Below are 23,140 nucleotides of genomic sequence, written 5' to 3'. Positions count from 1 at the left end.
AGCTCCTCTTCTCGGTGTTCGCGTTTTTATTTCACCTCCCGCAAGAGCGAAAGCGTTCTCATGCAAGGTGAATGAATAAATATTTCAGCAAAGGGTGAAATCACGTCCTTTTTAAAGTCCCGTCTTTTTTTCTTTCCCCTCTGTATTCGTTGACAGTCACTCCACTTGCTGTCATTTGGGTGTAAAACTAAGCTGCTCTCTTTTGCTCACTAATTTTATGGTATGGAGGTCATTGTCATTGTCAACAGGCGTTCTCACAGACCGCAAGCTCAGCACTATGGCTGTATTTTCTGAAACTCCAGATGGAGCAGAGCGGCAGGGGGAGTTGGTGGCTGCCAGCCCGACCTCGAGTACTCGTTCTGGGCTACACATTGCAGCCCCCCCCCCCCCCCCCCATTCTGTCACCTTTTATAAATTCCCCACATTTCTGGGACAACTCACGCAGGCTGCTTGTTTTTGCTCGACAGCTCCTGTCGCATTTGAGGGCTTTTGCTGTTTAATCACAAGTGCAATCATCTAATATTAATGTCAGAGAGACAGGCTTGCTCTGTCTGCGCCTGAGGTAAGAGTTTCTCCATCTGATTTTAATGTGTGTGTGTGTGTGTGTGTTTTTATATTTCATATCCACAGGCCAGAGCCAGTGCTAAGAAGTTTCGGAAAGTAACGCTGACGGTCTCACCGAAAGGCATCATCATCACAGACACGGAGACTACAGACCTCATAGAGAATGTCTCCATATACAGGTAAATAATTTCTAGGGTCTAGGAATGCCAACGCTGCTCTGTCAGTCGGTCCAGCAGACTAAAATATTTCAACAACTACTGGGTTGATATTGCCATTAAATCTTGTACAGACATTCATGGTCAACAGAGAAAAAAAAAATCCCCATGACATCGGTGACTCCCTGACTTTTCGTCTACCGCCACCAGCAGGTCGACTTTTTCACTTATCCAGTGACATATCTCAACATCTGCCACGTAGACTGGCAGAGAAGTTTGTACATGTATTCATGTTTAGTTGCTTTTTATTGAAATGTCTTGACAGCCATTGAATAGATCGCTGATACACATGTTAACGGTCTCCCTCAGAATTAATTTTCTCTTTAGATTCTGATTGAAAAACATAGAATTTATATCAGAACCTGCAGAGTGGAGTGGCAATGGCCTCACGCAAATAATTAAAAACATTGTGTACCCCCCCTCATGCATTCACTGCTTGGGGAGTCTTACTCTAAATCTTCATGTTAGTTACCACAATGAGTGAATGCCTGCCTTTTATAAGCGTGGCTGAACAATACGACCCAATACATAATGACTCAACATTTATGGTTCATGAACTGGATTCTTAGCGGTCTACGCTTTATTAGATGTTTCATCACCTGTGCGTCACAATGCTGCTTATTCCTCAAACTGAGTCCTAAAAACAAAGGTGGCCTCATTTGACACATGAAGAAACTGATGTCATCTATCTAGGTCACTTTCCCCTCTGTCCACTGCTTCGGCTCCTTTTTTCGCAGGATTAACCCAAGCAGCTCTCCGCTCAGTGAGTCTCATGTTTGATCAGTTCACTTGGAAACCAATAATAGGAGGGTGGGAGGGGGCCGCCGGGGGTGTCTGCTACTGTGACTCTGTGTCAATGGAAGCTAACCTTTCCCAGCATCACGCTAGGTTTCAGTCTACCGAATCTGTGAAGAACGTGTATGTCCGTGTGTGTGTGCGTGTGTGTGTGTGTGCGTGTGTGTGTGTGTGTGTGGATTGTGATGTGTTTGGCTGGCTTCCCCCTCTCAGGATAGCATCCTGTAATATAGACTGGGCCTCATGTCATTGAGGATTACAGTCTAAATATCATATGGCTGGACTATGATTACAGAACAGGCTCCGATGAAGACGGAGGATGTGTGTGTGTGGCTTGTGTGTGGCGTGTGCGTGTGTATGTGCGCGCGCAGAGGTCTCCATCCCATTCTGATCCACCTTATCAGCGGTAACAGACCACAGGCCAGAGGAATCAGCCTCGTCTTTGATCCCCTTCTCTTCTCTCCTTATCTCCCCCTTCTCTACCTTCCCCTTTCCTCTCCGCTGTGCAGACAGACATCTTTCTTTTCTGCTTATATTAACATAAACAGAGCTCTGAACGCAGGAATACCCATGACTAATTGCTCGCTTTGATGCTCACGCTGCCAGTCTTTCCCCATACCCCCCGAGTAATGATACAGGAGCGACTGAGGGGCCACATATGGAGCTCGGGTTGACTGAGGATTGATTTATCCCCTTTATGAGACCCCACCCCCACCTCCTCCTCCTCCTTGTAGCCCCCCCCCTTCTTGTATCTTATTTTTGTTGCACATAATCCATTTATTGGCCCAGAAAAGCAAGTGAAGGGTGAAAGAAAGTGGAGTGTAGATTTCAGAGGGATGGATCAAATCAGCCTGTGTTTACTGTGCTTAACATATAAGAGCGAGAAGAGTTAGATACACAGTATGTATGCACATATGTCCACGCCTGGATGCCCCTGACATAGTGAGTCTGTATGTAAATGTGTGCGTTTTTAAAGTTAATTGTGTATCCACACTTACTGGAAGCCGGGCTGTTTCCCTCAGGGGAAGCTTAGTGGGGGAGAGAAAACGGACCGGAAGGCATTGTGCACCGCAAAGGAAAAAGAGGGGAAATAGGCTCCTCCAAGCCATCATATCCACCCCCCATCCCCACCCCCACACACACACACACCTTCCTACTCGCACCCACCCACCAATACGCAGACAAAACAATATCATACTTACTGTGTTCACAGTTTCACAACCTGATATTTTATTTGGCAGCCTGGTCAGCCTCTCAGTTCTTGACAGCACACTTTGCAGTGCATCTAATTTGCAGCATCAGACACTCAAGTTGTATTATCATGAGCTTGATCTTTCAACATGATCAAGTCGGCCTTGCGCTGCTGCTTGAGGTCTAACTGCTGGATTTAGCAAAGCGCTGAACCACACAGGAGGTTTGATGATATTCTACCACAACAATAAAGCTGGGTTGTATTGACAAAAGTAAATATCACAGTATTTTTCTATACTCAATAAGTCAATAATCTATTGAAACATCACAACGATATAACATGATGCTGATGACTATTTGAGCTCAGAGAAAACATTTGTAGCTGGTTAGCTTAGCTTTACATAAAGATTGGAAGTGGGGTCGGTGGCGGGGGGACTGTTAGCCTGTAGAAGCACATATCCCCCTGTAAAACTACAAAGTCGAACCGTCACCCCAGTCTCAGTCTCTGCCTGGTTCCTCAATTTGGCGGGACGAGCAACTGTAGGAACAGTCTTGATTGGAGTTTTACGGACCACTGTGCTCCTGGGGAAAACTCAGAGCTTTTTGAAATGGTTTTATGCCCTGAACTCACCACAGTTGCACTGCAGAGGCTTACAGAGAGTTTCTGGGATGTCATGGTTTGGTTTTTGTCCTGACATGTACTGTGAATTGTGGGACCTGAGTTCAGTTTTCCACAGGTGAACTCCAGTCAAGTTAAAGGATAACCGAAGAGAACGGGATGTACCTGGAGTGCCGCAGCAAAAGGTCTGAATACTTGTGCACATGAGAGATTGGATGAGATTTTTATTAAATTTGCTTTTCTAAAAACACGTTTTCACTTTGTCATTATGGGTTATTAAGTGTTAATTGATGGAAACAAAAATGGCAGTTACCCCCCATGTAAAATGAAATCTCCAACACAATAACGTGTGGAAAAAAGTAAAGGAATCCGGACGCCATGTGACATCACTGTACATGGGCGACTGGTTGAAGCAGCCACTGTTTTAAAACAGAAGACCAGTGGTTAGTTTGGTTCTTGGTATTGACAAAGTAGCCTGGTCTGAATGCAGGTAGTGAATTCTAATGCAATCAGTCCATCCTTATTTGTCCTTGTTTTAAAACCCCTTATTTAACATCCCCCAGTGAGCAGAACATTGTGAGGGTGTTCAGCTTCCATCTGGACCAGTTTCTGATTCATATTCTGACAAGAGCTCTCGGTGACCGACCTGCATATCAATCAGCAAAAACGCGCAGGACAGAAAAGGAGAGATGAAACACTGACTGGCACTCCACCTGGCAATGATGCACGTTGTTCTGCACATGCCATTAGATTAGTGAGATGTGTCTGTAGGATCTCTGAACAGAGGATACAGGGACGTGACTGTGCTGCTCATGAACCTTCATGCAAATGTTTTCTGTTAGCGTGAGAGACTGCTTTTTTCAGCACTTTGCAAAAAAATAAAAAATAGTTTTGATGAGGCCTGCTCCCCTGCAGCAGGCGCAGAAGTTCTTTTTCATTATTGCACTTACATCGGGTTGAAAGTTGAACAAAAGCAGCTCATTGTCGTAATAAATAGCATACCTGCTTTATTCAGTGTACACAGAGAATTTGGAGCTTTGATGTGTGAAGTTCTATTCAGGCTTTGTGCTGTAAATATTTAAATATTTCCATTGATATTCCGTCTCTTTCTCACAAACACCGGTGCTCTACACAGTGACGAGATCAAAGGCTCGCCGTCCGCAGAGCCCCTTTGGAGATATGATGCAACCTGACAGCTCAGTTTCTGTTGTTCAAGCTCAGTGGAAACTCTGTGGTGCTGTCAATTATTATACTTTTTTTCTTCTCTTGTTGTTTCAGGCTGAAGGCTTATATTTTGAACACGATCCATTGTTTGTGACATTGGTGGCAGTAATAAAGATGTTGTCCTTTTCTTGCACCGCCTGCATGCAGACAGATTTTACAAAGAGACCTTCATACTTTGTACCTTCACAAAATAAGAGGACGATTGTGTACGTCCTTGCCAAAAAGATGAAATCTTGAATGTGTATTCACTCCAGTGAGGTGTCTCTTTTGGCAGATTCACATTATTCTCACATGGATGTCATATTATAATGAACAATTCTCTTGGTTACCCATATGTACATGTACTTATATGAGTGATCAATTCTTATTCATGACACTCTTGCTGTTGATAATAGAAGGAGATGGGATTTTTCTCACCAGTATTATGTAATTTTGCACAAACTCCAATGCTCACATTACACTTTCTTGCTGATGCACACATTTGGAGACACTAGTGAGTCAGGCATGGGCTGTATGTGGACTGAGTTGCACCCTGTACAGGTCGTCAGTGTATCGCAGGGCTGACATGTAGAGACGATCTACACCTACGGGCAATTTTACGGTCACCAATTAACTGTGGGAGGAAGCCAGAGAACATTCTTGCTATGAGGCGACAGTGCTACCTACTGCACCGCTGCCTCGCCCTGAATGTGGACAATGAACAGCATTCCTCTGAGTACTTTATTTAAAAGGATTCACAAGGAGTATTTATAAGCATAAGAAAAAAAAAGATCCAAACCAAAATCAACTCTGGCAACTTTTAAAAAACGTTTATTCCGTGGCCTTTATTGCCTTTTAATATCCCTAAAGCAATGACAGGAACACAACTGCCTACTATTACTATAGTTACAACCTTAATTCCTATGGATAATGCTGTAGTATTGTACTATTGATAATCATGTATACAGGTATTAATATTATTGAAAAACAATAGTGCACACACAGCAACATGCAAACCTTTGAAGGTTGCACAGGAAGTAGAAAGTAGTTAATACCTCAATAAAATGATCATTAAAGATCTTTATTGAGCAGTTACAGTAGTTTGGTTATATCACACTTGTTTTCCAAACTTAAATAGGTCAACCCTTTCAACTTTTTCTCTGCTCATTTTTCTGCAATTAAGGCCCAAATAAGAGTTTGAGCACATGGGAGAGCGGGTGGGGGTGTGAGGGTGGGTGGGTGGGTGGTTGGGTGTCTGTGTGTGCGGGGCGTTTGGGTGGGGGTGTTGTACAGAGCTGGGTGTCCTGGGCATTGCTATGTGGGTCATGCATCAGTGGTGCGAGCCAGCAAACAACGAGATGTGAGGGCTGGTGATTTCATGCTTGTTTGTTTGATCGAATTAATAACTTCCTTTTTTTCTTTATTTTTTTCAGTGCCTCTTTTGAAGTGGGCTGTGGATTTGAGTGGATTTGCATACAGTTTACAAGTTACTGTAATAATTACGGAGAGATCCACACACTGCCGCCTGCAGTCGACGTGCATTGAGAGACCCTGCGTATCTAAATCTAAATCTGAGATTGAGAACAACTCCGCTTGTACGGCAGAGTTTTTTCTTTCCTGCCATAATGAGCGGGAAAAGGAACCAACCTTGTCCCTGTGCTGCTTCCAATAAAGGTTGCATGTTTAATTATAGTGACAAAGGTCAAATGCATCACTCACTGTGGCTCATTTACACATCTATTTCAAGCAACAAACATGATGCACACTGCTGGTTCATGTAACGGCCTCGGACAGACGCACGGCGGGACTCGAGATCGATACCTCTTCTAATAGCCTGCATAAAATCCGACAAAACGAATCCATGGGTTGTGCGTCTGTCGCTTCAGTGAAACCGTATGAGCTGTTGCAGGGGAGCAAAATGGCTCGGTGGGCTAGATTGGTTTTAGATAACCATTGAAAATCACAGGGCTGAGGCTGCCACTGGAATTGCAGACGTCTGGGTTCCTCGAAAACCAGATATTGGATCCAGAAGAGATTCAGTGTGACTGCTGCGAATGAGGTTTCAACTGCAATATAGTCACAGCGGAGATCAATTCGTAATCCGAGACTTTCCATTTTCCACTGACGGCAGAAAATTCTGATATTTCAACAAAGTGTACCCACACCACAGGGGGGATTTTTCTGTAGTCGATGGGAAGTTGCAATATGTTATGTAACGTTAGGGAGATTATTTTTGAAAGGAACAGTTTTCTTCACCTCTCGCAGTTTCACAATCATTTCTGCAGCTCTCAGAGACAAAACTCTGAGGAATAGCAGACAGTACAAAAAGGCACTAGTTTTGAAGCCGTCGCGTGTCCCTGTGCCTCCATTATCAGAACATTTAGAGTACTTCAGGATCAATTGACAATCTGAGCCTTTTATAGAAAAAAAAACCCAACAAACATAAATCCACAAAGCAATATTATGTAAACATTTCAGTTCATACACATGCTCTATCTGAGAGTATGAAGTTCGGAAGAGCTCAGTGGTAGCGTCGAGCATCTCTCATGCATGTCGCTGCCTCTCATTTGTCTCCTTCGCCACCATTCCCAGCTGTGGGACTTAATCAACATAATATTCATAACCGCCGCTCTCATCCTGTAATGATTGGTGGGCCTATGATTATGCAAAGGGTTGAGAACAAAAGCAAAGTTACGGCCTAAATTGACGTGTATCCAGTCTGTATGTGAGCTTGACGTGTGAGGTTTGATTGAATGTACTGCATATGCTGTTCTTTGTTCTACATGTATGTCCTGTGATTAAAAAGACTGAAGACTCCCAGTCTGATGGAATTGTTTATTTATGATTATAAATGCACAAATGTCAGGATGATTGTGAGTATGAGTGTTGGTAAATCTGTAATAATGTTTGTTTTGTTTTTTTTCTGCCTCTTGTCTTTCAGAATCTCTTACTGCACGGCAGATAAAACTCAGGACAAGGTCTTCGCATACGTCTCTCAGAGTCAATTCAACGAGACTCTGGAGTGCCATGCGTTTCTCTGCCAAAAGAAGAAGATTGTAAGTGCACAACACTTGTGATTTTGTTGTATATATCTGTATATGGCTGTGTTTAGCTTACAGTTATTGAATGTATACTCTTGGACTGTAGCAGGTCAGAAGGTCAGGTTGTCCATGGATTGACTCCTTGCAATGAACTGCATTCAAGGAAGCAAGTAGCATGGATGTAGAGAGTGTGTGGCTCCATCTTGTGGCAGTTTCTTTAAGACCACATCAAGTCACATTACTATTATAACGACCAATGATGAGAAATAAAGGAGATCTATGGAAATAGGTTTGTTAAAACGTTTAATTTATTTTAAAAAAGTTTAAATCTAATGATGTCAATCAAATTGAACAAGTTAAGACAAAAGCTCCAAATGAAATCACAACTAATCATTATATTCATGATCTTTTTTTTGTTGTTGTTGTTGTATGTTTCTGTGTTATTCTTCCCTTTTTTTTTCTCCCCTCCTCCAGGCTCAGGCTGTGACATTAACGGTTGCCCAGGCCTTTAAAGTAGCTCTAGATCTTTGGGAGATTGCTCAGGAAGGTGAGTTCACTGACCAAAGTGAAAGTAACATTTGGGTAGGGCTTTCCTCTTGGGCTGTTTAGACAAAATATGAGTAAGAAAAGCCTGAAATCCATCTAATCTGTGACAAATCATGCTGGGAATCCCTTTGCCTTTCAAGCCAACTGGGCAGTTATTGAGAATGCTTTGTAAAAAAAGAAATCAAGGTAACTCATGGAAAATATTTTTACATGCTGATGTCCACTCTCTTTCTGCACAGATGGATCCTATAATTTTCTTCACGTTTAGTTTTGATAATACTTAATGTGTCTACAGGCAAAAGCAAAAAGACCAGGACCTGCTGTTCCTGTGCGGCAAACAACGGGCAGACGGAGGCAACAGACACTCAGTGTGTTCCAGCAGGTGAGTTCCTTTTGTCAAATCAAACCGAGCTCAATGGTGATGATGAGTGATTTATTAGTAGATTTTATTATTAGTGTAAGGTTGCACCACTGAGCTTAACACAGCTGAATGTATTGTTTGATTATTACGACAAGACAATTGAGGTTAATCTTTATCTTCCACCTAAAGGGAGCTGCAACTTTCTGTAAGCATGGTTTCAAATTTAAGGAAAAGCTTCACGCAGTTAAATAAAGTGGAGAAATGCAACATTTTTGGATGGGCTTAATGTTTGTTCGCTTTTTTGCTGACAGATGAAAAGGTCAACATCACTCTCATGTTAGTATGAAGCTCTAGCCAGGAGACGGTTAGCTTAATGTAGCATAAAGACTTGAAGCTGGTAGAAACAGCCAGCTCGGCTCTGTCCTAAATTTAAAAAAAAAAAAATCAGTGTACCAGAACCTCTAAAGCTCATTGACTAACATGCATAATTCATTTTTCTGCTGTTGATCAGTACAAAAACTGAAGTGCCAAAACTGCACTTTGGGCTTTCACAGGCAGTTATGTGCCAGGAAGTTACTGCACCCAGCCAAGAAATGTTTTTGGCTCATAACCGCTTGTACAACCACAACGTGTCAGTTTTTGGACTTTGGTTTTTGCATGGATTAAACAAACAAGAAATAATGTGTGAGAGATATTGGTAAGCATATGTTTCGGGTTTCTTTTTGGACAGAGCCAGACTAGCTGTTTCTAGCTAAACTACTGAGGGGCTGCTGGCTGTAGCGTCATATTGACCATACAGACATTGGAGGTGTTATTGGGGGTACTGATACACGGTATTGCTCTTCTTATCCAAGTCTCTGCAAAAAAAGCTGCAAGGCAAATTTCCCCTCCCTTATTTCCCAAAATAAGGAAACACATTTTTATTTATTTATTTATTTTTTAAAAGCTTTTCCTTGCTGTAGAGGTTGTTACAATTGAAGGTGGCCTGTAAGAATTCAGGTGTTGTAATCCCAGGAGGACGAGGATAAGGATTATGTAATTTCAGCATAACTGTAAAAGGCTGGAGAGAGAGAGAAGCTGCTTGTCACTCACAAGATTACACTGATCTGATTACCACTGTAAAAATGACAATGATAATGTTGCAGTCACTGAGCTGAGATGGTATTTAGATGCAGATTGGTTGGTTTCCATCATCCTCACAAACCCGACAGTTTCGAGTGAACATGATTGACTAAATGCTGCTGCAGTCGGTCGCATAATGACTTTAAAATGACCTTTCCAGTTGTCGTGTGTACATGTCACTAAGACTTGTAATTCTGGAATGCTGACTCTGCGCCCTCTCGCACACAAATTTAACTGATGCCAATCACCTTCTCATACACATACACACAGAGAGCAAATCATCTAATTACATATGACCCATTAGTCATTCAGAGTAGCAGTAGATTTTAAGTATTTTCCAATAGCCGTGACATTTATAGGTCAAAATATTTTCCACTTCTCGGGGTCAAATGGTCTATAAAAATGAGATTTAATCATCTGTTCAGATTTTTGTTGGCTACAGGCCGGACTTTTTCAGCTTCTTTCAATTAAAATGTCCTCCAGTCCCAGTGGTAGTGACCAGAGGACAGAGAGAGAATCTGGTGTGAAAGCCTCGAGGACTGTGGGAGTTACTCAGAGAGATGTATGAAAGTTTCACAGACATGATTTCAATTCTGCCTGTTGCACAGAGAGAGATGTGAGTGCCGCAGTCTTAGGCTGATGTTTTGCTTCTGTGCTGCAGACTGCAGCAGAGGCGAAGAGACAAAAACGCTAACGAGTCTCCCTCTCTCTCCTGTCTTCTGTGTCTCTCTCTCTCCCACTTTTTCCCCTATCCTGTCTTCTGTCTCTGTCTCACCCTCTCTCGTCCTCCGTGTTTACTCCCCTCCGCTCCTTCACTTTATCCTCCTGTCAACCTCCCGTCAACGCCTGCCACCTCCCTCATATCCAGAGGCGCACAAGCCTGTTGGGATGGAGGAGAAGCTGCGGAGGCCTTTTTTCTCCGCCTCGCTCAGCTCGCCCTCACCTCGGAGTAACCCCACTCGAAGGCGACCAATCAAACATGACTCCTGGGTAGGTCACACCATCTGTCTCCAGTCAGCTGATGGGTCTGATTGGGCCAAACTCAACGCTATAGTCAGCTTACTTGTTCAGGCGACAGGTTATCCTTGATGTGCTGTGTTTTTTGGAGTCACAGATCCAACGTTTTCTCTCCTGATACCGAATTCTGATACCTCAACTCAGGAAATCTGTTGATTCTTTTTTTCTACATTCTATTGAATATATGTATTCGCAATAAAATTTATTTAAAAAATTTAAAATGTAATTTAATAAAACATTTAATGTACATCATAATAACAATTTTATTCATTCGTTTTAAAACTTTGAAAATTGAATTTTATCAGATCGTTAGATGAGGATAACCATAGTATAGCAGATATAAACGACGTTTCATTCGTCGATGATAAACCTTTCACAAAAACAGAGCTAAGTCAGCCCCACAGTGGGTACATAAGTCTACAAAAGTCTGAGACCATTTTACCACTCACTTGATTTGGAACTGTGTCTCTGACTTTTGGAGACCACTGTAGGTGACACTTCCTGTCGCACTTTGGAACTGAATGAAAGTGTGCAGTTCGCTCAGCCAAAGGCAGGATGCCAGATTTTACCTGAGCACAAACAGACCTCTGTGCTCTGCTCAGGCCAACGGAAAAAACAAAAACTCTGCTCCACAGCATGATTTTCTCATGATTTTAAAAAAAAGAGTGTTTGCTTTTCAATGACATCATTAATTACATAGGTCCTGTAAAACTGAAGCAGTTAAATTCAGAGTTAAACAAATTTAAATGTTCACGCTGCAGAGGCTCCTCAGACGACATCCTGTTTGTTCACTTACAGATGTTCAACACTAGGTGACACCATAATCATTAGAATATCTCCCCCTACAGACTGGTCTCACTTCGTGAAATTCATCTGTATTCACTGTGGCATATTTTCTTCTCATTGAGTCCAACACTTTCCTCTGTTAATATCTTTCCACATTTACACTGCATAGAGTTAAATGTAATATTTTTTTCCAATGTAGCAGAGTGGTGTCATCAGATTGTATCTAAGAATACTATACTATGATAATAAATTAGAAGACAGAAGATAGAATTAGAATGCAAGGCGATTTAAATAGGTTGGAAAAACTAGAGCAAAGAAAGTAGAACAAAGAGTTTACATGGTACTCCCTGTGTGTGTGTGTTGGAGACTACGTCATGGAGTCTTGGTGCCATAGTGACTGAAACGGAAAGCCAGATTAGCTCATGAATTAATTTATGTGTCATTTGAATAAAACAAGTTGTGACAAACAACTGGTGACGCACTGGGGCTTGAAAGTAGAGTAGGAGCAGGATTGTAATTTGAAGTAATTTATGTGCGTATTGATTCATATTGTTTATGTCTCAACAGGATGTGGAGGATGGACTCGATGATGCGTTCTCAAGGTAACCTTTGCTTATGACTGCAAGTCCGCTCAACACTGGGGATTTATTCTTTAATTTATGAAAGGATATGGGATTGTTTTTCCACACAAACTACTTCAATTCCCCCCAGCCCTAGAACAACGAAATTTATGAAACCAATTTAATGTTAATTTCAATTCCAAGCAGAATACTGTGGAGCAATTGCAGAAAATGACAATAACCTGTCAGTAACAGTATCAGATTCTTTTAAATAAATTCTTTTTAAATAAGAAAAACCTTTATTTGATACATTGACACATTGATATTGAACTTCACACACGCGCATACGCACACAAACACGTGCAAACACAGACAGGGACATATAAAGATGACATTGTAGTCATGGCAATGGCATGAGGTAGAAAGGATTTGTATGAAAACAACTGTCCCAAGGTTTTAGATTGAGGGTGTTACTGTATTGATCGTGTGGTTCCAATGCATTGTTGTACAAGTTATCACTGACTGTTGAGGTGCTGAAAATGATGAACTTTTAGAGATTTAAAAATTACGTTGGGGGAAAAAAAAGATTATATTGTAGCAGACATAGATAAAAAAAACACCAATTCACAAAGCTCATTTTCCTGGTGTCCTCAGTCTTTAAGCTGCCCAGAAGTACTTCCTTCTAACTTAATGTAATAAATAACTGTAAAGCTCTGGTGTCTCATTAAACCAGAGCTGAGTAATATGAGAAGAAATCATTATATCAGTTCTAATCAAAACAAAATAAATGGCTTAATTCAGTGACTTGATCAATTCCCTTGTACAAAACTAGTTATGTTGAAATACTTCACTAAAATATCCCACTTCTAAAATTGACTTTTTGAATGATGTCTAATTTCCTGGAATAAGGACTGCAGTTACAGTCGGACAGATATAATGTTTCATTTTGTCAGATAAAACAAACTCGTTTAGAAAAATCGATGATGCAATATCATCTTGTGATATTTTCTACGATCCATTTCTGGAGCTTTATAATAACACAGTTTATTTTAAATTGAAAGTTTTATTGTAGGTATTTGAATTGGAGTCAAAGCATTAGCTGCAGCTGAGGTGAAAACTGTGGTTTCAGCTCTTCACCTTTTTTTCCTACAGCATTACCTTTTCTACTAACCAAAGATATCCATCACTGTACAACATACACCGTTTAACAAAACATGTGATTGAGCTATTGAAATTTATTTTAAAAAAACAAGCAGGATGAACTATAGAAAGCATGTGTACCCAGCGAGCATCTTGAACTCTTGTGAGGTCAGTGTGTCACAAGCGAACCACAGCAGACAGTGGCGTTGCCTGCCGAAGTGATCGCCACCTCTGCTGACAGAGCTGTCAGGAGCACAGCCGCTGAAGCCAGGAAGGGCGCTCCGCCGTGCATCAGCACTTTATCACTCAGCTAGGATTACAATGCAACACTTTTTATTTTGAAAGTGTGACAGTCCGTGAAATTGTCATTTCATGGCCGTGAGATGCCCCGCAGAGACGGTAAAATGTGGGTCCCAGGTGAAATGTGAGGCTTGACAGGTATGAAAAAGTCCCACGTGGACATGCTCCCTCACATGGACTCCAGTTTTAATAAATGTGGTGGGAATAATCCTTATTCTGGATTATTACTGAACATATTTCCATAAAGCTGCACATTCAGATAGGACTAGTGAACATATTCTGCGTTGTGGCCTACTTCTGAGACATACAGTACAAACAAATACATAATATCATGCATTTGGTCCCTCTGACATACTCAAACTCGAAACCCTTTAAAGATACTTTGATATTGCCCGGCCATGCACCACAAACTGTTGGGAATGTAGGCCACACAGTCCGGTGACTGTATGAGCGCTCTGCATGGCTTCTCATATCCTCGTATTACCAGATGATATGTGTGTATGTGTCCTGCAGTGCTGTATTATCCTTCTATAAAGAGAGAAGCGCAGCGGAGGGATGGCGACCCAAACATTAAAGAGATGGCAAGTCATTAAGCTGTGCTGGCCGGCGGCTAATAGATGTGTTTGTTGTGTTTGAGCATGAAACGCTTTTGTGAAAGCAAATGGGTAAATGAGAGGCAGAGATGATGTACACAAGCATCTTTGTGGAAGCTGGTTATGTGTGGAGGGAGAAGAGGAGAGGGAGGCAGGCAGGCCGTCATTGAAACTGTTTTTTAGGCAGGGATGAGGAAATACTGACCTCAAGCGTGGATGGCTGTCAAATGGAGGAAGGTGGAATACAACACCTGACATCCTAGAGGAAGTGCTGAAGGATTTTGGAGTGTTGGAGCAGACCTCCTTCTCTGCAGAGTTCAGAAAGGTGGTCGAGCTCTGAATTGGCGGTACGGGCATGGTGGATAAGATTTGTCCTGAAACGTGGGAAGGCTCTGGATCACACTTGAGTTGTCATGACTGTCGCACCTATTTAACGTTACACGTGACTTGCCTTTAGATCAACAGAGGAGGGTTGTGGTCTCGCTTCTCAAAAATGGAGTCCTTCCAAATGTTCCGGAAAGCTCTCAAACTGCCAATGTGGGTGCCACTCCACTCATAACATGGCGCATTAAGGGCTGGCCAAGGGTGCAGCAAAATTTGTTCATTTCCATTTTTTTTTTTTTTTTTCATCCACCTAAAAACAAGGCAACATTTACTCAACTTAAACTACATTTTTATATCACACATTCAAGCAGAAATAAGCAATTAACCTTGAAATCACCCTATTAAAAACCCTGTAAACGATGCTGTTACTGTATGCCATAGGTGATTAACTTTAAATCCCCTCCAATTCCACTTGGGTATAAGTAGCAGCACAGTCTCTCGCGGCTGCTAGCAGCGCTGTATAGTCTTGTAAATCCGGCTTCAACCGATGCAACCAAACTTACTCGAGTAGAATCATTTTTAATTAACTGTATGAGCGCAGGTCAGGGCGTGGGCCTCTGTGAGGAATCTCATTTTTAGAACAGAGGGATCGTTATTCACATGGAGGCTCGGTGCTTGCTACCAAGGCAGTTGGTGCTCACAACTATTGGCATCGACTTCAGTTCAAATGGGTTTAATTAAATTAGATTTTTATTTAAGATTTCTTAAATTAATGGTGACCTTGAAGTTAAAGTCACCATAATGTAACTGCTGGCTTGGCTCCTAAGTAAACTGAGGTACTTAAATAATTTAACCTCGTCTAAATGTGGCGAGTTCTTTTGCAATTTAAGCTTCTTTGAGTGTTTCTTTACTTTATACATGGGGGGGGGGGGGCAGCATATGCTGACAGCGGGGACAGCATATACGCGGCTGTGCACGCACACTTGTTTAGAGTCTTGGTGACCTCTCTGTGCATAGTTTTGTTTTTAGCAAGAGTTGCAAGACGTTCTCAGTGTTTTCACTTGTTTTAACCTTTACCGTTTATTCACATCATCACGATTTCTTCTGTCCTCTACCTGGCATGCAGCAACATGGAAGTAGAGATGGACACTGGTAAGTGATGTGACAAGTGAGTTCTTGTTTGGTTCTGCATGTTGCATGAAACCTTGTGTTTAGAACAGCATTCCTGGACATTACCGTTCCATCATCATGAGATCATCTAAACCAGTTGTTTAAGCACTGAGCCCTTCGAGCGAAACTACTGGCATCTGTATATGGACAAAGCCACATTTTAGTTATTTTCCCTATATCTGTATATATGTTTTGACTGTAAACAAAGCAGGCCAGCTACATTGTTCTTTCTGTGCTCAGGTTGTCATTCGATTCTGTTTTTTTTTTTTTTTTATAAGGGACTTCATAGTTATTGTAATTCTCCACCTGTCTGCCTCTGATGGCTCTTCACATTGCACACTCTGTGTGTTTGCCCTTCCACTCATTCACTGTCAGTCCATCACACGAATCAACATCCTCTTCGTGCCCTTGCTACACTTCATCCTTTCTCCTCTCCTGTTTGCATTTCCTGTGAACCCTTTTCTTTTTCTGTCTCTGTCAGACTGGCCGAGTCCCGCTCCGAACCCGTCTCTGACGATGCAGCTCTGAGTCCCCAGGAGGTCTCCACTGTGGATCTGTTGTCTATCTGCAACAATGAGTTTGAATAACACCCTGGCAACAACTGCCCAATTTACAGCACCACAAAAAATTTGACAGAATTCATACCACAGTCTCCAAGACCAGATAAAAAAACAAACAAAAACCCCCCTTAAAAATCTAACACACACACACACACACACACACACACACACACACACACACACACACACACACACAAAAAAAACGGCATACAGCAACTGAACAGACAGGAAAACATATCACGCTCCCTGGTGCACAACCTGAATCAGAGAGGCTCTGTTTGATATTCTGTGGCTGCTGCATAGAAGCCAGGATGAATACCCTGATATTATAAACTGCTATTTCTGTGAATGCCTGCCATTCAACACACACACTCCACTCAGTGTAAACAGCCATCTCCTGCCATATTCAAACATTCACAAACTGCCGGATGATAGATGGAAGGAAAGATGTCACATGCACAGCGAGCAAAAATTATATATTTCTACTCAAGAAGTTCCCACAGAAGATCACAGGCTGAATAATGTACCAAGTTTGGACTGTGTCTCCTTGTAATCAAAACTTGTAAAAAAAGAAAACAACAAAGAAACACCTTCACGTGTGGATTCTACTTGTAAATTCTGAGGATTGCACAACGGTTTACTTTGCATCAAGAAGTGTGTGTATATACGGCTGCCGTCGCTCTCTGGAAATGTGAAAAATCTCTGATCCTCTTGTTTGTCTGGTGGAGCAACAGATGCCAGTCTCTTCAGTCACTGGAAGAAGTCCAGCTTTAGAAAACATCATCAGACGCTGGTGTGAATGTTCTGTCGTGATACTGAGTGAATTATATATTCCTCATTCAGTTTGTGGTGCTGATTGATCCACTTCCGCTTTGGAGAATTAAATGGCATGCGATATAGTAGTTTAGACGTTCAGGCATATGCAACATAAATATATGTGGTAACAAATGCCACAGTCATGAGTCATGCAGTTAACATGTACAGAGTGGAGTGCAGTGTTTATATTTTATTTCCAACAAATCAAGCATAAGCTTGGTGTTTTTCTTTGGCCAGAAATTCCCAACCCAAAAACGCCTGATGTGGTTGAAAGAAAGCTTTCAACCACATCTTGTGGCCTTCCTTAGCAGATGGAGTTGCTCAGTTATCATGGAGATGGTTTGTTGCATAACAGGTAGTTGAATGGGGTGAGTGGGGGGTTAATAAGCAATAGAGATAAATTATCTGAAGACAGAAATTAGTTTCCCTTTCTTTTCAACCGCCTGTTCTCACGAGACCTAAATTCCATACATAGGTCATGTGATAACGAAATCATCTTCATGACAACTGAGTTACTTTATCTGCTGAGCAGGGACACGAGTTGTTGCTAGAGCTTCAGAAACATCAAGTAAGTGGGACTTGCGTTAGATATTTTTAGCCAAACTACTTTTTTTTTTTTTTTAGGTCAAGAATTAAGCTCCAAGCTAAAACTAAAAACAGTGTTTTTTTTTTTTAATTCAGTCTCTTTACAGGGTTTAAAGTTGTGCATTCAAGTGAACTAGAGCTTAGGGACCCTGAGCCATGCAGTTCACAAACTACAGTTTGACACCTAAAGCGATTAAATGTTGCACATAAAGTTTGCTGACTCAGAAGAGACAGATTATAAAAACAGTGATCAGAATTGAAGCAAAAGAGGCAGAGATGATGATATTCCCTAGTTGGAGCCAAGCTCCAAAAATCCTGGATCCTACTATACCCATAATGCAATGCAAGACCCCACCTCCCAGGATCAAACACCAATCTCTTTATGACCAGAGTCTTTGCAATAAAAGTTTTGTAGTCTCCGAATCCAAGTCGGGATAACTCTGATGACATCACTATGACATCATCAGGGTCAGGACGACATTATACAACAATAAGCTGAACTTGATGTTTACCTGGTTTTAAAAATCTAATTCCAACACACAACCTTACTGCTGTGGTTGATTCGGTCATCAGGATTAATGACCCGCTGGTAACTTGCTGACTTTATGTCATTGTCAATAGGATGTTTGCAATAGAAAGAAAACCCAATCTTCATCACTAAACATAACAGCAAATTTCAGTGCTGTCTCAGTTCAATGTGACATACTGTAACTCTTCATCCGTTCCGCTGTCACACATTCAGCTGTTGTGAGAAGAATAGCAATGATGTAAGGTTATGAGGACAATTGTAAGGCAAGGCTATTAGAGTAAAGAAACCTATTTCCATATGCTGTATTTTTTCATTGTCAAAGCTGTGTAATTTATGTATGCCTATTGTAACATTATATATGAAGTAGGATGACTAGAATCAGGGCTTCACAAAAGTTGTTTTTAAAAAAAAAAAAAGAAAAAAAAAGAAAAAAGATCACTCTTGTTGAGATGTGAATGTGTAGATGCTTGTATGTTTTGCGTTAGGTTAGACAATTTATACAAATGTAATCTTATGTGGTTTTTATTACTGCAGGAATTGCTTTATTTTTTCAAAATAGCCATTAGCAACTCATGAACAGTATACAAGTCACAAAACAATGATCCTGTTCTCAAGTCGGTAATCACCTCTTACACTCACAGATGCAGTTCACATTTTCATCTCTTAACTGCCGCCTGTGCAGTAGAACATGTCCTTTGTCCCAAATCTTATTACAGAGAGATTGTTGTTCTGCACAGACTCTGCAAATTATTTTTATCCACCACTTAGATGACGTTCTCCATCAAGAGGATATTATATTGTGCCCCCAGTCTGGCTGAAGTGGTCCGTCTCTCTGTATTCAGGGCATCATGACAGAATAATTGTGACGGCGAGAGGTAGCAGGGGCCCTGTGTTGTTGTCATGACACCCGCTGCAGTATAATTGGATGGCTTATCAGGTTATGCCATGAAGCTTAATTGCATTGTTTCATTCCTGACTGGCTGAAAATACCAGCTCTATTGCATTTTTGAAAGAAAGCTCTGTGTTTTGTTTGGATATCATAAATAGCTGCCAGCATGTCTGTGGATGATCTGTTGAGCCATGTTTGCTTTTGAGTATTGGCTGTCAAGTTCAAGGTTAAGCAGGATGCACTGTCCGAACACCAATTTAGTCATTTTATCTTTCTCTCCAACATCTTTCCTCTTAGAAATGATTTCTGAAACATTTTCTATCCTGTCATCTCCATCATCGACTGACTGATTGATTCGTGTGCGGGCGCCTCAGTATTCGCTGATTCAGAGCTATTGGGTGATATTCGGAGATGGGCTGTTGTCCAGGAACTCTCCGACTCAGAATTGGTTTTCAATAATGACAACCAACAAACAAGAGTTTTGACCATTTTTTTCACCACAAGCTGAATTATTATCAAGCGTATGAAAATGAATTGGACAATGTGATCTATAATTGGCACTTTTAGATATTACACTTACACTAGATACAGCTTTCAACCAGTTCTTGTCCCCTGTAATTGATTTTCAAACAAAAACGCAGTGTAATTTAATTTGATTTTGGAGCCAAGCTCGTCCGGATCACTTTGGATCCTTTGAGAATTGAACAAAAGCCTTGTATAAATTATTTAATGGCATAGATCTCTAAGAGTTTTCTTTCATGTAGCGAGTGCAGAACATTGACGTGGGCGGGCACCCAGCAAATCTTGAATGGATGCTCTTTGGCACAGCTGAGAGTTTTCTGTGCAGGAGGGGGGCAGACCTGCACTTGGAGGTATAACATGCCAATTTGAGTCGAGAGTGCACTGAATACAAATCACCCTGTGAGGCTCTGAGGCCTGAAAACATTTGAGGCTTGTAAAAAAAAAAAAAAAAACAAGAAAATCTTCAACTGGAAAAAGGGGAGAATTTTCAGATAAGCTATTATTAAAACCCAAAATGAACCACTGACGTTTACAGTATCGGTTTACTTTTCAAAGACGGTGCTTATTTTCTATCTATGCAATCAGTGGGTTTCCAACCGTGTTGTGATATGATGATGAATAAACCACAAGCAGTTGTCCTAAACTGTGTAAAGATTTGTACAGAATTTGGTAACTGTTATGGTTTGTTACATATTTATGCATAATAAATGACTTTGTACAAATATTTCATTGCATTGAACCTTTTTGTTTTATAAAATGCAACCTATCTCAAAGCTTTTTTCTTCCTTGCAATTCGATTACAAAGTTACAAACCATTTACAAAAAGGAACCAATGAATCAAACGTTCAGTGTGTGAGCTTTTTCAGTCTTTCTGTTGACGTGTTCAGAACATTTGACTCAAAACATGAACTTGAATCCACACTGTTTTCCACTCAGACATTTTTCCAGCTCGCTGTGGTCGATCAAAAGCAAGGACGTTCTCTTGTTTGGCTTGTCTGACTGACACAATAACATCGATGCGTCTATTCAGCCCTCTGCTCTTGCCTGATTGAAAAGTTCAATAAAGCATAGCAGGTTCAGGCAATAAAAAATCTCAACTTGAGTTCTGCTGTAAGAATTTACATATTTATACACCTGATATAATATTTGCACCTTGACAGCTGTAATACTGTCTGTGGGTTAGATTGCAGTATGTTTTATGTGGCAGGCGGAGAACAGTGATGCATGTCATCTACAGTAAAGAGTATGTCACAGTCTTTTTCAGTGAATGGACTCAGGTGTCATCACTTGACCTAAGTGGTATTGTTGTGAATGGCCTTCTCTGGCCTTCCACTGGCTCCTGATCATTGTCTTTGACTTCTTCCGGTTTTGGTCTGATGTTCACATGTAACTGTAATTAACATTTGATTGTGATTATTTAGAGGAAATTTATCCATGAGAAGGAAGTCGTGTGAGAAAACCCGACATCAGGACTCATGTTTTACTCTTTTCCACTGGGACCCAAGTGAGTTACACCTTGAAAACGTGCTTTAAAGCATGAATATGTGTTTACAAGTGCACCGGGAGCACTTCGTTGAGAAGCTGTGATTCGGATGATTTTTTTTTTTTTTAGTCTGTTTGTAGAAGCAAAAATCTGTTTAATTTCTACAGCCATGGATGCTGCATCGTGACGGGGTGCCTCCAATGTTGTTGTCAGACTGTGCAGAACTAACAGCGGGGGGAGAAAGAAACAGCTCTGCTACACAGAGTGGGTTTGAAAAGCACCTGCAAAGATCACTCTCAGGTCTCGGACGTCAGTAATTTCAGGGTTACAGATGCTTAGTATCCAGCCGTCCCTTGGGTGGATGTTTAGGAGCAAATAGCATTTTTCACATTAACCAACCTGACCACTTTAATCCACTTGTAATCCGTTAGTGAGTTGGAGCCTCAGCTGCACTTTAAAGATCACTCTGACTTTGAAAGTTTGTTACACAAGCCAGAAAGCTCAACGGGACCACCCTCTGTTGTACCAGAAAGCACAGGCTGTGGGCGAACGACGACCGCGTGGGCCTGTCCACAGACACAAGATCAGCCCACAGTGAGCAGCAATGCAGAGCTGTGTGGTGCTTTGACATTAACACAGACCTCAATGGAGACGGAGAAGCTTAATGTGGTGTTATTTCGTGTGCTGCATCGACGACGACAGCTTTTGTACCGCTTGTAAGCTGCGTCTTTGAACTGTGGTGTTAACCTTTGTCGGTGACACCTTCACAATCCTAGGTTTGAAAAGGCTGTTGGATATTGGCTTTATTCTGATCAGTACACTAGATCTACCAGAGACGCTGAGTCAGTGACAAGACTGTGTCTGCTTCTCTCCACATGAAATGCTTTTTGCTCTCTTCGCTGATCTCTGACAGATCTGAGCTCACCGCAGACAGACTACCTGCGTGTCATGCCAGCAGAGTCTGTGGCCGCCAGTTAAGCCCTGTTGTGGCGGAAAACTGGAGAGAAATAAAAAAATAAAATAAAATAAATGTTATGAAGTGCTGGAATGATGAAATAAGAATAAGAGGAAGAATAATGGGAAGGATTTTCTGTTATGGCAGCAGTGGACGCTGCAGTAAAAAGCAGCAACAACCTGAACCACCTCTGGCCCGAGACATTAAATGTAGGTCAGATAAAATGGAAAAAAAAAAATCAAAGCCTCCTTATATGATCTCATATATTTTCCCATTAGAAACTATAGACTTTATAAATCACCAAATGATAAATCAGGAATTCTTGTTTAATTTTGGGGCAATATGTTCATTCATAATGTCTAATTTGTCCACGGTGTCCTGGGATCTACAAATGAACAGCTCATTTAGTATTCATAAGTGTGTAATTAATTGCTAATTAGCTATTTAACACAATTTTGAAATGCCTAATTAGCTACTGATAAGGTGTCCCGCACTTCCCTAACGGCTCAATACTATGTTGTTAATGGTTGCACCGTTTGATATTGAGAATCTATTGAAAGTGGCTGATGAAGGTCAAATATACTGGCTTTTTAACCATGGCAGCACATGGAGAGCAGTAACCTTCAGGTGCTGTAGATGTTTTCCACTGCGGTTGCAGGTATTAATGTGCAGGTTATTTAGTACATACGTAGCTGTGAACCAGGCGAGGTCTAGTTTCTGTGCCATGGGATATTTTTCATTTACAACAGGGAATGGGATAAATGGCTACATTTATAAAAACGGGATTCTAGGACTCGGTAGCACCAGTGTTCAACTTGAACAAACCTTTGAATCATCTATATTTCTGCTCCATTATCCAGGCAGAAATACATGAAGTACAGAGGAGGCTGTTGATACTGTTGTACATGGAAACATGGGACCAATAATGAAAGTAAACTCCTATGGAAACCCTATATGTATTTATAGACACGGCATATACGTGGGCCTAGATCTCTGAATCACATCTAAAATCTAACAAAAGCTAAATTTAGCCAGAACAACAGCTAATAAATCATCTGAGCAACTAATGGAAAGAAGTGTGCAGCGCTGCTACACTGAGACTGAGTAAGGACGGAGAGTAACATTACCAATTAATCCCTAAGAAGCAGTGATTACTTCCTATTTTAAGATGAGCTGTATTCTTAGATACTTCAATGTAATTACATTTTTGATTAGGAACGTTCTAGTTTAAAGACCAGGTAAAATGGCTTATTA

The 23,140-nt window shown here is 41.2% G+C and overlaps 1 protein-coding gene across 1 annotated transcript in view; it reads left to right on the top strand.

Annotated features, from left to right (window-relative positions):
- The window catches only part of si:dkey-71h2.2 (low density lipoprotein receptor adapter protein 1), a 41,117-nt gene extending 20,945 nt beyond the window's left edge, over window positions 1–20,172 (top strand). Inside the window, exons 3-10 of the mRNA XM_056363378.1 lie at window positions 631–743; window positions 7,529–7,643; window positions 8,103–8,175; window positions 8,470–8,556; window positions 10,526–10,647; window positions 12,028–12,062; window positions 15,504–15,529; window positions 16,029–20,172. Of these exons, the coding sequence (XP_056219353.1) occupies window positions 631–743; window positions 7,529–7,643; window positions 8,103–8,175; window positions 8,470–8,556; window positions 10,526–10,647; window positions 12,028–12,062; window positions 15,504–15,529; window positions 16,029–16,075 (618 nt within the window). The 3' untranslated portion in view covers window positions 16,076–20,172. The remainder of the gene's footprint in view (window positions 1–630; window positions 744–7,528; window positions 7,644–8,102; window positions 8,176–8,469; window positions 8,557–10,525; window positions 10,648–12,027; window positions 12,063–15,503; window positions 15,530–16,028) is intronic.
- The last annotated feature ends 2,968 nt before the right edge of the window (window positions 20,173–23,140 follow it).

The sequence above is a fragment of the Seriola aureovittata genome, chromosome 19 (genome assembly GCF_021018895.1).
Source record: "Seriola aureovittata isolate HTS-2021-v1 ecotype China chromosome 19, ASM2101889v1, whole genome shotgun sequence".
Classification (NCBI taxonomy): Eukaryota; Metazoa; Chordata; class Actinopteri; order Carangiformes; family Carangidae; genus Seriola; species Seriola aureovittata.
This window is presented reverse-complemented; position numbering and strand designations above follow the sequence as displayed.